This window comes from Alligator mississippiensis, chromosome 5 (genome assembly GCF_030867095.1).
Source record: "Alligator mississippiensis isolate rAllMis1 chromosome 5, rAllMis1, whole genome shotgun sequence".
Classification (NCBI taxonomy): Eukaryota; Metazoa; Chordata; order Crocodylia; family Alligatoridae; genus Alligator; species Alligator mississippiensis.
The window spans coordinates 92,354,628-92,371,602 of record NC_081828.1 but is presented as its reverse complement, the minus strand read 5'-3'; the positions used below and the strand labels follow the sequence as shown (position 1 = coordinate 92,371,602).

General features: G+C 39.0%; 1 protein-coding gene across 4 annotated transcripts in view; it reads left to right on the top strand.

Moving 5' to 3' along the window:
• IKZF1 (IKAROS family zinc finger 1) overlaps positions 1–16,975 on the top strand; it is an 80,099-nt gene that overhangs the window by 52,910 nt on the left and 10,214 nt on the right. For 2 of the 4 annotated variants that reach the window (XM_006270566.4, XM_006270565.4), the window contains exons 4-6: positions 3,235–3,495; positions 10,334–10,501; positions 12,647–12,772. In XM_006270566.4, the coding sequence (XP_006270628.2) occupies positions 3,235–3,495; positions 10,334–10,501; positions 12,647–12,772 (555 nt within the window). The remainder of the gene's footprint in view (positions 1–3,234; positions 3,496–10,333; positions 10,502–12,646; positions 12,773–16,975) is intronic. The other 2 variants (XM_006270569.4, XM_006270568.4) reach the window with 1 other exon arrangement.

Below are 16,975 nucleotides of genomic sequence, written 5' to 3'. Positions count from 1 at the left end.
GAGTTTTGCCTCAAATTTACAGGATGCAGATTAAAAAATGTTGGGGGTTTACCAAACATGGTAGAATTTATGCAACTCTTGAGAAAAGCAGCTTTTCCAGTAAAAATTGTACACATAAGTATTCTCCTTCTAAGGATCCTTCTTTTGTTCTTGTTTTGTTCTGTTTAATTTCTTTGCTATACCTGTGGTTATAGTTCTGTCAGTCTTTTTGGAAGCAATTTTTTTTATAGCAAGAATGCCCTCTTCTTTGACTTTACTGCTAGAAATACCATGACCCAGCATCCTCTTTGCCTTCTTTATTGCAGCTGCATATGGTGCTGAAGGCTATAGGGACTTTCACGCAATAATACCTAAATCTTTTTCCCGTAAGTATACAGTTCACTGTCTGTTCACTGCAGAGCATGTCCATCCTTAAATTTTTTTTGTCACTTCACTTATCAGTAATTCATCCTTGTCTGTCTGTATTACATAAGGACTTAGCTGTTTAATAGAGTCCGTTTTTCACATACTTTTTTTCTGTTTGTTTGGTAGCCATGAATGATTTTAAAGTTTCTGTTGGCAAATTTCCTTATAGACTATGGTTTGTAACTCTTGAATAGGTGTCATTTGTTTAAACAAAAGCAGTTATTTTTTTACAAGGAAGAAAAAGCCTGGTGCCTGGTTGAAAACAATCGTGGAACAGACAGTACATTATTATTGGTTATGAGGTGAACAATATTGATGTCTGTAGCAGAATTGACCAAGTACACATTGCAAATGAGTGCTTCCTGACTGCCACTGAATTCAGAAAAAACTAGTAATCACTTCTGATTAGCCAGTCACATAAGTTTATGCAAATATTTGTTTCATAAATCACTGACAGGTGACTGTTAGGTTTTCCTAGACCTCTGAGTTGCTCTCCAGAGTAGAAGTTTGAAAACAAATGCTGATATTTATAACTCCCCTATTTTGAGATTAGTTTACATATCTAGAAAAATACAATAGTTAAAAAATGCATACAAAAATGCTAGAATGAGAATATGGATTTACAAAAGACTTTCAACAAACCGGCCCTATAATCTAACTTTATCATCCTCAGTGCCTGTATCCCAGGTAGTATATTATTTGGGCCAGATATTGTCAAGGAAATTGTTCAATGCCATTGAAACCAGTTGACTTCAGTGAGGTTGCGGAGGACAACAAAATTCAGTGTGTTGCAAACTGATTTCTTGTGTAGATGTACATGATGACCTATGTTTGGGGCAAATACTGCCCTCTTTCTGTATTTCATTATCATTTCTGTCTCCTGAAATTATTTAAAAGAAAAAATGAAATTATGACTTTTTACATGAAATCATTCTTCTATAAAGATCTTGACTCTGGATTAGGAGACACTGGGTATGTCTACACAAGACACTAACTGCACAGTAGCTTAATAATACTTTGCAGTAGTGTGTCAGAGCACAAACAGTGCTAATACACTACTGGACAGTATTATTAGGCTACTGAACAGTAGCATCACTAAAAAGGCATGTGCCAATGCTACTGCACAGTAACACTGGTCACTGCGCATTAATTTAGTATTTGCTTATACAAGTACTAAATTTAATGTGCAGTAACTATGGCACATTAATGAACATGTAGATGTGCCTTGTGGGTATGTTCAGACATTACACATAAATCAACCTAACTCGGTTTAGGTCTAAATGACGAACTAATCATACATTTGGGGAGTTTAGATTGGGCAAAAAATGGCCTGCCCATTCTAACATAGCTCACCTAAGGAGGCACAGTATGTAGACTGGGCCAACCCATATCCAATCTAACCAAATGTATGTACATGTTTGGAGTGCATCCCCAGGGCTTGAAAAGCCAACCACTTGCCCCAGCCTCTGGGCTGTACTTTTCCTGCCCACCCTGACCAGGCTGTTTTTAACCATCTGGCCCCCACATCCTCAGACAGACTGCTCCGCCTGTCTGCCCTCCCGTCCCCACCCACAGACGCACCTTCTAGCCCCACCCTGATCTTGCTTGCCCCTCCCCCAACCCTGACTTAAATTGCATTCCCAGTGCACAAGTGGGGGGCCGACCTATGATCACACAGTTTAAAGCAAGGTGCATGAACATGTGCACATGCCTGCTAATTATGTGTTCAAAAAGTTGTTTTTTTCCATATTTCCTTGTAAAGGGAACAGGATTGATGTATGAAATTGTAATGGAATAAAACTCTTCCAAGGACTGTTTCACATGTTTTATGTGTTCACATACGATACTACCTCAGCAGGTTTCACAGGCAGGATTTATACCTGTAGCTTAGTCATTTGTAGAAAAAATAATAATAATTCAAAACGTCTTTTTTTTTACTTGTTTTTCTGGCATAAATATATGGTTTCACATAAATTAAAAAAAGAAAAAAAACAAAAGCTGTTTTGGATGTAATTCTGTTAAGGGATTATAATGCAAGTGTTTCTCACATACTCAGGTTGCAGGGTGATGAAATTACTATGTCATAAGCATAGGATCACTCATTTCTGGCCCCTGTAGCAACTATATTGAATCCTGTAGAAATCCCACTCCTTCATCCTGACATGTCAACTTTTCACCATTTACCTGTGGTTCCAGAAACAGGCTTCTGTTACCAAGTCATGCTGTCCCTGGAACTTGATTCCTACTCCTGTACTGCAGCCTCCAGTCCTGATGGCCTTAGCTTGCTTCTTCATCAGAGTCCTAGTTCTCTTGCTTAACACTTCTCAGCCATCGCCTTCCATAGTGACAAAAATTATCATCTTTCTTCCTCACAACAAGGGATGTCTTGGTAAGGCTATCATGGCAGAGTGGAAATATTGTTTAAAATGGTATCCATTCCCTTTCATGGGTACTGGTTTCCATTCTTCAATGCCTGACAAATCCAAAAGATATGGATTCAGTATAATGTCATTCTGGGTATTATCTGCTTTGACAATCCAGATGTTACAATGGCATAAATCTGAAAGGGGTCTTGAATGGATGTTTTAAATGCATTCAGGTGCCTAACACCCCATCATGTCTTGTCTTACCGTTGTACCCACAGCCCACAGTTCCATATGCCATCACTCTTACTGTGTTGCCCATGTAAGCATTGCCATACCTGCAGCTTCTGTTGTTTAGGTATATTGTACATTTTGTTTAGAAGTTAACTCCTTTGATTTGATTGTTTTTTGCCACTGTGTTTGTTTTGTAACAAAACTGAGGGGCCTCCTGTATTGTTTTTTTCAGCCAGTAATATTAAAATAGAGACTCAGAGTGATGAAGAGAATGGGCGTGCCTGTGAATTGAATGGGGAAGAATGTGCGGAGGATTTACGAATGCTTGATGCCTCTGGAGAGAAAATGAATGGCTCACACAATGGCCCAGGCAGCAAAGCTATGTCAGGAGTTGGAGGCATTCGACTTCCTAACGGAAAGCTAAAATGTGATATCTGTGGGATAATTTGCATCGGTCCCAATGTGCTCATGGTTCACAAACGAAGCCACACTGGTAAGGCCTGGCACAGTTTTTCCTTTAGCAGCCAAGAAATGGCCACATGTATAGGAAATGATTTATTTTCTCTGTCATGTGCATGTTCCCATCTATACAGCAATGCAGCATCCTTAGACGTGTGAAACTGTGCTGTTGAATCATTCTAGTTTGAACTGGAGTGAAAAGCAAGATTCTTTTTAAAATTGATCAGCTCCATCCTATAAAGCTAAAAACTGAAAAGGAGCCCATGGATTAAATAAGAATTCATCTTATAACCAATATGAGACATACATAAAAGTACTACTTGCTCCTTTATGCCACTAACAGTGGTAAATAGTCCTAATTATAGACGTGGATTCCAAGGGCAATGCTTAAACTAGCTTAAGTTGCTGGAATTTTTTTTAAATTTTGACAAAAAATAGACAACAATCTTCTAAATATGTTTGCAAAAAAATTCCACCATTTGTTTTACCAGCTCTAAATTTATCACATTTCTGATATTTTCAACAGTGCAACAGTTTCATATCATAGACACAAATAAAGTGTATTAAAAACAAGACTATTAAAAAGACATTCAGATCATAAAGTCAGAAAGAAAACAGAGTGGATTCTATAGGAAATACTTTCTAAAATAAAAGCTAGGAAGAATTGTCATCCACAAAAGCAACTATGTAGAAGTTTCATAGGGATTGCAAAGAGACATGTTGAAGATGGTATGTTCTACAAATGATAATTTTTCATTATAACATCATTGAAGTTCTTCTGCCAGGGTTATGTAGTTCTCAACAGCCTCAAAGGGTGTTAAGAAGTAAAGATTCTGACACTAAGCAATTAGCTGGTTATGATCCTTCATTTGACTTCATGTGGTTGCACCTTGAACTCAGTGGGGCTCAGTCAGGTGCAGGATCAGAACCTACTGTTATAGATGAGGGAAGAATTCAGCTCTAGAGACTCCTATCACCATTAGAATGATAATTGCTGCTGCTTAACAAAACAGGGATGTTAAAATTGTGTATAAATACATGGAGGGAAAGGAATTATTTATGGTAAGAATGATGTAACCAAAATATTAAAGCCTGAGTTTAATAAGTATGACTAGAGATACTAAGTAACTAATGGAACAGTTTGCCAAGGACTGTATTGAAGTAACTTCCCGAGAGACATTCAGGGGTAGGCTAAATGAAATGCTTATGGGTTTAATGCAGGAGATAGTGAAGCCATTAATTGGGGAGAAGGCTGGAAACAGTACAGAAGAGCCTTTCCAAATTGAGCTTCTATCATTTCAAAGGCACTTGACCAAGATAAAGGGAGGGTCACCATCCTGCAGCTTAATCCTGATTAGCAGCAATCCAAAGTGATCTTGTTGATGGTTAAAAGTAGTGCAATGCTTGCCTTTTCAAATACTTCAGTGAAATAGAGTATTGCAAACACTTCAGTGAAATTAAACACAACATACTCTCCCGTCAGGGCACAGCAGATGTTACCTATCTTTCATTGGAAAAGCAACGAATATTCTTGGAAGCATGAAGCTGCACTGTACTTCATAGATATAGAAAAGCATGTTTTTTTCTGTTTAATTAAGTGTTTGAGTGTGATTCTTTAAGAGTTGATAAAATATCCATCAGGAAAATGACCTGCATATTGAGGTCTTTCAACAGGCAATTTGGCCCAATATATTATGATATAAAGACAGCAATGTAGTATTAATTGAAACTGTGTTGCTACTGATTGTGGCATTTGGAAACAGAAGGACAGTCTGTTACTTAACAAGCAGTTATTTTTATTAAGGTATAGTCTGAAAGTAGAATTGGGTTTTGCTTGGGAATTTTTTTCTTTCAGTTATTTCTTTGGTCATCTTAAAACTTCTGTTTGTAAGATAAAGCTAATTGAATTATAAAATTAATTTATTTGGTTAAAAGCTTATCCAGTGAAAGTGTGTATGCGTGCGTGTGTGTGTGCATGTGTGTGTGTGTGTGTGTGGTGGAGATACAGTTCAAAACCAGAAAGCTAAAAGTCCATGGAAAAACAGCTTCTCAGTTGTGTGAAATTCCCTCTGTGCTGAAGGAGGCCTAGTCCCATAGAAATCCCACTTAACCCTTCCAAATAGAGCATCAGTGAGATTTACACAGGCCTTGTACAGTCCCACTGTAATGTTCTGGGCTGATTGCAGCAGAATGGCAGGCAAGTGTCTAATCACTTACTAGTGTGGAGGGGTCAAACTGTGTATGGATGTGATATACGGGGAAGATTGATGGGGGCTCCTTTTTCTCCCTTAGTGTTCTTGTGTCACTAACAAAGACATTTTGGCTCCTAGTTGAGCACGAGTGGAGATGGGGGGAGCTGCTTATGGCCAGGATGAGTAACCCAAGCGAGGGCCTGGTTTGGCTAAGATGAGGGTGTGAACATGACTCTCCTTGACCCCAATTATACCAGACAGTGCCTGGAGACTTGTGGTGCATAGCTGCATGTTATTTCTTTCTAACAGACTACCTGTAATTACTAGTACTAGCACCCTTGAAAACAAGACTGCTTTTACTCTACCACAGACTGCCATGTTATGCCTTGACATGTCATTTACATGGTTGAAAAGTGCACATATAATATGATCAAACTAAGTCAGCCACTTTGTGCTCACCTTCGCAGAGGTGTTAGTGAATCCAGAGCGTGGAAGGGAAACAGACCATTATGTGCCAGCCCCCTGCAAACTCCCAGCTGAATGTCAGTCCTCAGCACACCCCTGCTGGGGGGTGGGAGGGGGAGCCAAACCAGAGAACATAAAGTATATGACATATGAGGCAATGTGGAAAATACTATACACGTTTTCACTCAAGTGAAGCACCATTTTTATTTTTAATGAAAGAATGTTCTGAGAATGAATTCTTTTAATCCTCCTTTGGGAGATAACACTATGGTTTTCTGTAGAGCCTGATCTTGGACTCCTTTTGTAAGTCTCCTGCTGAAGTCAGGGACAGGTGTCGAAGCTCAGGTTCAGAGTCTGTGAGTCTAAATTGAAGGGCTGTCTTAGGGATACAGCGGTCACCTTTTTTCCTTTGACTTGTGCTGTGAGAATTAAAGTAGAAATGGGATACACTGTTAGAGACATTTAACTGACTCACTGAAGCCCATTTCAATGCGTGCCTGATGAAGGAATAAGCCTTGCAAATGAATTACTTGCCTGCTAATTCATGTAAAACCTGCGTATGCAGTGAAGTTCTCTTAAATAAATATTTGATAAATGAATAAAACTCTGGCACACTAAAATGCCAAAATATAATGGCTGCCTGGCCTGATAAAAGGTATAATTACATTTAATGAATACACCTGCCAAGTGCAGATATGCAGAGGAGCACTTGATATTTTCTACCCAGCCCCATCTGTTCTAAGTAGCTCTAAAACACCAGCCATTCACTAGTATTTTTACCTTCTTCTCCTTATTGAAGAAGAGAACTCATTTCATAAATATCTTCTCCCCAGTCTCTTAGTTGATTGCTGGTATTCAGTCTAACTCTGAGGTTGAACGTTAGGAGAAGGAACATTTGAAAGGGAAAACTCATAGTTGCTGATTTTGAGACATCAGACATCTTCTGTATAGATTCATGCTTACCTGGCTTAGCTGTATTTTTTATCTATGCTGTCTGTGCTCCACTGGGATCCGGCCCTAGACCCTTTGATTCTGCTGTGTGGTCACCTGGTCCTCAGAGATAGATTGGTACCTGCTGCCTGCTGTAACCAGCAGGAGTTAGGCACCTAAGTGCTTTTGAGAATCTGGACCTCCATATTTCTCTAGTTAGGCATCAGACACTTGGAGCCATTATCATATTTGTTGCCCACTGCTACAGTATAGTTCCAGAGTTCACTGTGACTCTCCCTGCAGGGTAACACAGTGCATTAGAGCGCTCGATAGTCTCCTGTCAGGACCTAGATTTAAAATCTTTGCTAATGTCCCAAAAGGTAGAGGCCCTTTCTGTCAAAAGAATCCTCATTTTTTCCAACTCATGAAAACAACACGTCCTGTTCTTGGAAAAAAGTCAAGCACCTGCAATGCTTCTGAAAGCTGAATGTCTTCCACCCCCTCAGGATCATTTCCATGTCACATAATTTGGAGATAGACCTTTAGAGAGGGCCATGTTGCAGGTCAGAATTGCACCTGACTGGGCCTGTTTGGGGAAGATGAATCAGCTCAGCACCTATGTACACAATAGCTGGTTTATTCCAGCAGAGAGAGGATAAAACTAAGCATGTATGGGAGTGTGAGAGGTGTGTATGTGTGTGCAGTAGGAGACACTTTACTGAAGGGGGATGAAAAGGTTGCAAATAAGATGCTGAACCTTTCTCACAGGGGAAGACTGAAAGTCTACACAAGACCTATGCTACAGAGTCCTGTCTTTCTGGATCTCTGCATGGGGTGAAAGCTACCCAGAAAGAGTACTGCTCAGAAAGGCAGGAAATCAGAAAGCAACCGTTAGACCAGATTACTCAAGTAAAAAAAGACTGATTTTACTTTGGGAACTGGGGGGACTATCATGTTGTTTCTTCTTGGTAGGGAGATGATTAGCCTTGGCCCATGATATATCCAGATACATTCCAGATGTGACCAGTTTCCTTAGGAAAGCAGTTTCATCTGTTAGGTGCCATATAAAGCACATGTCCAACAATGATAGAATGAACAACCCAAGGATATGAATAAAATAGGCATTCACTACTGGTGTTTTTTCAGCAGTCATGATATAGTGAGTCAGGTATTGGTTCCCCAATATTTCATCCCATGTTGAGCTTTGTAGCATTATACAACACGCAACAGTCTCATTTCAAATACTCCATCTGTCTGCCTTTTCCGCCCAACCTAAAGTTTCACCCTGTAATTATGAGAGCTGTAGGCTGGAGATACATTTCATTCTTACTCTGCACATATACCCCTGCATACTTTTATCCTGATTTGATCCTCTGAGTAAACCTAATTGAAATGCTGCTTAGTGAAAAATAACCATTTCCTCTGTATTTGTGACCATCAGTGAGAACTGCCTTCTCAGTCACTGTTTCATTCCACCTACAAAAATATCTCATATATTAACTGTCACCAAAATTGGGAGAATATAACTAAACCAAAAACATACTCCCAAAGAACAGCTCAGTTGTTTGCAACTTCTTCAGTAAACGGCTTCTTCTCAAGAGGTCATACTGTAAAACCCAGTGGGGTTCTCTTCTCATTCTTTTATGAGGCTATCTACCACTTTAAAGTGGATGAGGATTTTAGCTCTCAAAGTTTTAAGTGAATACAGGAGCTCATTTCCTTGAAGTTAAAACAGGTTCTTGACCTATTTGAGGATGTTTGGTCAGTCAAGTTACTTTTCTACAAAATATCCTACCATTAGCACCTCTTTATCGTGTTAGTGCTGGCTCTGATTACAGTTGTCCATCACATGTGATCATGCTACTGTTTTATCTGCTTGTTTCTCAGCTTTCCAACCACATTACTCAATAGTAAGAATGGTTATACCTTAATTTTGATATTGACACATAGATGAATACCCAAGCTAGTTATTCCTAAGTATGTCCTACAGGACATCCATGTGATTGGAAAGAAAATTGTATAGCTTGTGTAATATTTGTAAACGAGTGCAGTTCTTTTGCACTGGATAATATTTTTCTTTTTTTCTTTTTCTTTTTTTGTACAAAAAATAAAACTAATGCTAAAATCTTGGATAACTTACCCTAATTTTAGCTTAGATGTTTAAGAGAAACAGAAATCAGCAAATAAATTTCAAAGACTGGTTTGACTTAAGAGTTAGGGACTATTTCCTATGGCAAATAGAATGCTGGAAAGCGGGGCATGATATACAGGATTTTTTTCATATGTAAATTGGTGCACCCATTTAGTACAACTCAAAATGCAGCATATCGCATTTACCAGAAATGCAAAAATCAAGTACCTCAAACCAAAAGAGCGTATCAACTTCAAAGAGCAATAAGAAGGGAAGAAAATACAAAACAAAGCCTTATTTAAATCTTTATATTGGCAATCTGACTTACTCACTTGATAATATGTAGCAATTTAGACAAATAATGGCTGTGTTCCTTAAAGGGTTTTTTTTTCCCCTCTCTGAAGTAGAGAAAAGCAGCGCCCATTAATACAACTCCTACGTTCATATCCTGCCTAGAGAAGGGTCAGGACTTTTGTATGGAAGGTACAGGGTTTCCTTTGCACTGTCTTAACTTATTTTATTTCTCTCTCTCTCTCTCTCTTTCTGTCTCTTTCCTGATTTGGCTGGTTAGGGACAGACAGGTAATGGAGAAGAAATTGAAAGGGAAAATACAGGGAAAATGTAAATGAAAAGAAGTTATTATAACTGTTATAATGAAGTGCCTTTCATTTAAATATAAGAATGTAACGCTGAAATGAACTTGTGATCCTGAAATGCATTTTTAATGAGTTTCCTTTTTATTTTGCTGCTTCAGTGGCATATTTTAAAGACCCTTTGAAAAAAGCCACATTAAAAACCCCACCAAATGCCACAACATGCAAAATTGGATATTGGTTTATTCCAAAACTGCTGATCAGGAAGAGTGGCTCTTCAACACAAAATGTTGCAGTCACTTTATTTAAATGAGTTTGAATTTGCATTGTGATGTGCCATTCTGATTTAGGGAAAAAAAATTAGATTTTCAGATCAAATTGACCCAGCCAGTGAAGCGTTAAGAAACTGGCAGGTTTAGTCTGAAAGCCTCATGTTATATCAAACCTGCAGCTGGTGGAAGTCAGAGCACTAGTGGGAAAACAACTTTCTCACTGAAATCTTTCTCTTGTTACTATGTAAGATTTTTTGTTCTCACAAATTTCTCCTTCTCCTCCACTCAGGGGAACGCCCTTTCCAGTGCAGTCAGTGTGGAGCCTCCTTTACTCAGAAAGGCAACCTCCTCCGTCACATAAAACTTCACTCAGGTGAAAAGCCCTTCAAATGCCACTTGTGCAACTATGCTTGCCGTCGCAGGGATGCCCTCACCGGTCACCTGAGGACTCACTCGGGTAAGTTACCACACTGGAGCACTTCAGCAGTTCCCAGGCAAAGTATCTTTTGTTCTGGGCTGAGTCCTGAATTGTGAATGTGCTCACTGCCATCCAGTCTTCTTCATTCAGGATGCAGGTCCTCTTATGTTGAAGCTGTGACATGAACAAGAAATGATTGGCTGCCATGTTTTAGCTGTGTGAGAGTTACTAAACTGCTTACTTTGGTGACCCCCCAAAAAGCAATTTTTTCCCTCCTCGTAGCATCAAGTTGGTTGGAAGGTCCCATGTTAGGGTCCTCTTTCATGGGATGATTTGCATGAGTTGGGGTTGCTTGCATTAATTATGGTTTCAGGACGTGAGTGAAATTGCAGAGCCAGTATAAGGCCTGCTTCTCTATATATAGGCTGAACTTACATATAGCGCTCAACATAGAATGTAGGCTGCAAGAGGCACTTTTGTGGGACAAGGAGGCCGCTTCTTTTTAAATATAAGAACTCTTGTAGACAAGTGCAGCTCCATCTATCAGGAGTAATATAAAGATTTATTTTCTAAAATACTCTGACCTTCCAGTGGAAAACAATCTTCCCGGTGCCTAAAAAAGACCAAAAGATCTTGCTCATTTTGAGAAGCAAATCCAGACCCTTGCTCCCAAACCTAAAAGCAAACAGCAGCTGTGCTACCTAGGTCCACAGTCTCATCTGAGTTTAGGAATTAAGCTGGAATACTCTCTGTCATTATTTAAGAGAGAGCCTTCACTGCAGGGCATAGTATTAGGAATATACCCGTGAAAGTTAGCTCGGGGCTAATGGCTTTCTACAGTGGTAGGGGCAATAGAAATGCTGTTGTTATACAAGGTATAAGATGGAGAAGGTTCTGACAAACCATGCATAGCTTCTGATGAAAACTGTCAATATAGTCTTTTTAACTGTAAGGCTGCAAATGTGGGACGAGAAATTAAACACTAACAGTCTTTACTGTGGGGTTTCCAGTGCTTTTTCTATCTGATCAAGCTTTTTACATCACCCATTCTGATGATACTTCAGTGCTTCCATAAGCAGGAAATACAAAGGAAAGTAAATCTAAAAGGATTTAGTATTATCCAAACTGTGTTGAACCTCAGTTTAGAGTTAGCTCATGTTTAGGTAAAGGATTGAGTCAGTTCCCATTACAAGAGAACCAGTTCACCTCTGTCTAGTGGCAGGGTGTCCACACTTCAAAGAGTATCTCTTGTTGGCTTTCTTCATTGGCAGTCTCTGCAGAGGTAAATAATTCATGGATTTAGGCCCAGAACTGTAGTGATGCTTTGGTACCCAATGATGAGAGTTAGCTGCCTAAGTATGTCTACGGCTCTGGGCTGTAGTGATAGGATTCCCTTCTTGGCCCCCCACTTTGTAGCTGAGGCACATTATCCAAGCATGGAGAGGGGGCAGGCTTGCATACCTCCACTTCTTTTTGCACCTGCTCTTTGAACAGACAGACTTAATTTCTGAAAACTACCAAACCGGCAACTCCTGACTGCTAAGGATTCTAGAGGATAAGGTGTGAGGTTCTGAAATTCCAGAAATAGGAATCCCAGCATTTCAAGATGGGTTTCAACCTTGAAAATTCAGGATTTTAACATTATTTGTCCTGGAGTTTTGCAGTTATTTTTACATCTAATAAGCAGTTAAAAAGGAAGAAACAAAATATTTAGATAAATGTTACCAAATTTGCTACTGTGCTTTAATCTATATGGTGCCTCTATGATTCTCTGGTTGAGCTAGTGCTTGCCAGCAGTCGCTGCTGTAAAAGAATCTGTTGGATACTGCATTTAACATTAGATATTTGAAGCAATTCCAAAGCAGAACAGAAAATCAACTGGGATCATCAACAACACAAAACATGGTTTGGTAAATGAGCTTCTGCTTCTGGAGATTTAAGGCCACCTTCATCATCCAGTGTAAATCAGGGTAGATACATCAAAATCACTTTCACCAGTTCATGATTTGACCTGGATATTAAAAAGCTTGTAACTGGATTGTCATTGTTTCTTTTAGATTCCCTAAATGCCCTACTTTTTCTGTTGGTCACAGGTGGTCATAACCCTAGCTGATTTCCTGTTATTGTCATTATTATACTATTGATAATTTAATTTTACTACTTCCTACATTTTGTTCTCTGCAGTGGGAAAACCTCACAAGTGTGGATATTGTGGCCGGAGCTATAAACAACGCAGCTCTTTAGAAGAGCATAAAGAACGTTGCCACAACTACTTGCAAACCATGAGCCTCTCAGGCAGCCTGTATCCTGGTAAGTGTACAAAGCAGAAAGGCCAATCTTGGAACCAGTCCTGATTGATCAGTGATGAGCTGCAAATGTAATTCCCCACAGAACTGTCCTGGAACTACTGCACCTTAAGATGAACTATGAGTTGTGGAGCCACTGAACAGATGTTTGGAGATAAAATATCTATTGCACTTGGAGTGATTACTGTATTCAATGACTAGTTGGCATCCTTTGCTTATTTACAGTCATGCGTAAAAAGCTATTTTGGGGTTGTATGCAGAGACGGACAGATTCTGTTCCACTTTTTAGGTATGTAAGTGGACTTAGGCACCAAAGTGCAGTTCTATTCTACCTGATTGAGTCTCTGAAAATCTATTAATACAAAAGGTATGTGAGTCTTCCTCCTTCTCACTGATCTTTTTTGAATGTGACTCACTCTTAAGGGTAAGAAGATGGTGTGTTACAAACGTAGCTGCATTTATGGATTTGCAGGGACTTGAGCAGGGTGGAGTAGAACCTGGCCTATTTCCTTTAAAACCTAAGTAAACTGCTTTGCGATTTAGAACTCTTACACTCACTACGCTAATGCTTGGGGCAAGGTTTGGTAATAAGTTGGTTTTCTGAGCTTTTTTCATTTCCCAACCCAATAAGATAAACAAGGAAAAAAAAATCCTTGTATCTGCCCTACAACGTAGGAGTCGGTCAGTACACCCAAGACAGCCTCTGTGGAAAAGGGACCATCAGCAAACAACTATCAACCTAAATCAAATGAGGCAGGTATGCCTCATGCCTGTCAGAGACCCAGTTTTGGGGTGGGTTTTTCTGGGAGGACCAGTTCATTCTGACATTCCATTCCATCCCCAGTGTTATAGCCCTGATTCATTCTCCTTGGGAATAATGTGCCAGAGATTGATTAGGATCTGTGAATAGTTTAATATAAAAATACCAACAAGATGTAGGGGGCTGATCACAAGGGAAAATTATACAGGCTACATTTATATTTAGTGATCTAGGTGGAAAACATGGGCTCAAGCATATGTCAGAATTTAAGGTTAGAGTCTGCCTGGTAAAGCACATTTCTTGTACACCTTTTTTGATCTTGTCAGTACAGATTATTCAGTTTGTCAGATGACAAAAAGGAAGGTTCTCTCCTTCCTATTTGCAATGATGCCTTATTTAATATTGGATATCCAGACAGAACTTGAATATGTTTTTACATGTTATCAGATAATGTTAAGTATATGCACATAATGATAACACTGAGATTTTTCTGACAGACAGAATGTTAGAGCGGCGCCCCTTCTAATTTTGTTGAGGGGCTGGAGAATGTATAAATAGAAAAGCTGCAGCTAATATACTCACTCAATATTTATTCCATAAAGTGATGATAGGATTTAGAAGCAAATATTCTGTCTGGGATTAAAATTTTCAGTGCCTGGCATAAAGGTTTGAAATGTCTGCATGCAAAATAGGAAAATCTGTATGAGTTTTTCAGCTACTGGCTGAAAATAAAATGTTAGTAAAGAAAAATATGCAGATGAAACTGAGGTCAGTAACCAGAGACTTTCATATGAAATAACTATCAAGTTCTGGGAATTGCACTATGTTGATAGTAAACTATGACAAAAAAGACTTAGGTGTTCACACCAGTTTGGGGTTGTACACCTCAGTATTCAATATTTGAATCAGGTTGAAATTTGGCATATTTATGAGTGGCTTATAAGAAGCATTTCTCTCTTGCATATACAATGAGAAATATCATACAGATTTCCATTACCTCTAACAGGCCTTTGATTTTACAGACTTGGGGTAAAATGGAGGGAGTAGCATTTTTTTAACCACTATATCTTGCTGCATTTTTTAAATAAAAATTATATTATTTCTCATTTCATAAAATATTTTTTTCATCCTTTTAAAAATAAAAGTGTGGTGAAAGCAATCCTGGTATTTTAAAGTATCAACCATACTCCCTGCCTCATCACAATCAGTGTTTCTCTGACTATAAATGCCATTTTGCAATATTTAAGTTATTTTCCTTATTTCCTTAAAGAGGAGAATGTGCAATGAAGCAGATCAGAATGAGTCAAGGTCCTTGTGGTATTTTAAAATGTTTATTATACTTAGAAAAGTAACTAAGGCTTATATGCAAGAACTACTGTTCATATAGCTTTTCTCTATGTATTATGGAGCTATTACAACAGTAATAAAATCCACTGATTTTTTTTATATTCATAGAAAAGTTAGAGGTGGAAAGCCCTATCAGGTCATCCAGTCCATCTTTCTGTTACAGCAGGATTATGTTCTGTGGCATGTATGTGTTTTTAGCATTTTGCCCAACCTAATTGAAAAAACCTGAACAGTTGGGTTTCAGCTACTTTCTTAAGGAACCTGACCGATTTCATTGAGAAACATTCTTCCCAGAGAAGAGATAGGAGAAGATGAACAAGAGCTTATACATTTTCTATCATTTTATTTTGTCATTTTAAACAAAGAAGAAGCTATGGGAGCTTCAGGATGAATCTCTGAGTCCACTGAAGTCAGTGGCAAAACTCACATAGTCTTCGTTATGGCCGCAATTCCCTCCCCAGTGCCTGGCACTGTTCCCATAGACATCAGTGGGAGCTTCATGCAACCTTTCCCAGCAGTATATAAAATAACAAGAATTTATACATTGAACTTCACTGTTGTAGTTTATTATGTTATGAAAAGTAATTGGGGAAAATACGGCAACATGTGGCAAAAACAAAACCTGGCCAAGTCAACACTGTTTAGACACATACTAATATTGAAGCAAGTTAGGAAAAGTTCCACAAAAAAACCAGACAAAATATTTTCGTCCATGTTTTTCTTTAGAGACTATAGATTTGTAACCAAAATTCTTGGGGGTACAGTTGCAAATCCTGGAACATATTCTGTAATCTACACTTTTCATTTTGGGTTGATAATTTTTCTTGAAAAATTAATGATGTTGAAATACTGGCCTATCCTTATTTGACATTTAATCCCATGGAGACTATGACTGCTTGTTGCTTTGGGCCATTATCCCAAGGAGATGCAAGTTTATCATTGTGGACTTGCACTGTTTTTCCATAAACTACTTATGAAAACAGTTGCATGCATTAGCTAGTAAAAGACTTGGGGACTTGCCTCTGTAACGGGTGTGACACAGCACCCACACCTACACTGCCCGTCTGGTCACTTCTGCTGCTGTTCCCAACCTTTAAAATCTTTGATGGTCTAGGGCCCAGTTGTCATGATTCAGACACTGCAATATGTTCTCCTGGAGCACTGGTTAAGATCTGCTGGATTGCTCCCACCACTGTGTTTTAGGATGGTCCTCCATGGGACCATTATCAGCTACCTCAGCTGCTCTTTGTAGAAATTTGTTACAAAAAATCTGGCTGTAGTGCATCCTCATTGCAGAAGCCCAGTATAGTTACTTCTACTGCAGTGAGATGCCTAGTTACAGCAGCCAGAAGTGCCATGGAAACTTTTATATATAAGTGAACACATCCATTGGGAAAAACATGTTCATCAGCCTATATAGAGCATAAAATGCAGACCAAGGTTTGGAACCCGAGTAGCTAATTCAAAGCCTCATCACCTATTCTTTTCACTTTGGTATTTGATACCAGTCACAATTTTATGCAACAGACAAAACCCCACAAAGACCCAGGAAATTATCACTCAATACATGCTAACGCACTTGATGGGATGCCCAGGATACTTTCAGAGAACTATTGTCATACCCCTTCATTTTCGTACCTCCTTCAACTTTCACAGACAGTTGCAACACTGTAAATAACCAGAACCCTTTTCCTAATGCCTCAGAACTAAGACTCTCCTTGCTGAGCTTCCTTTCTCAGCCCCCTACACATTTACCAGAAGCAGGAAGTCAGTAAACAGAATGAGTGCAGGAGGTCAGTGCTCCACAATAAATATGTTTAGCCACTAGCCTAGCTAAAATTGGATTTTAATGACTAAAACTGCATCAAGGAAGTGGGGTAATAGAGAACTGCCAGAGCAGTTGTTTTTGGTGTAAATTATAAATATGTTCCACTTTACCCAAGTGACAGCCATGCCCTTGTTTCTGTGGAAGCAATGGTAATAGAAGTGTGTGTTTTCATTACTAAAAAGAGCTGAGGACAGGCCAAGGGGTGGAGTGCTTGGCATCTAGTATGGTATTAAAGATCATAGGGTTTGTTCTTACTTTCACTGTACCACAGT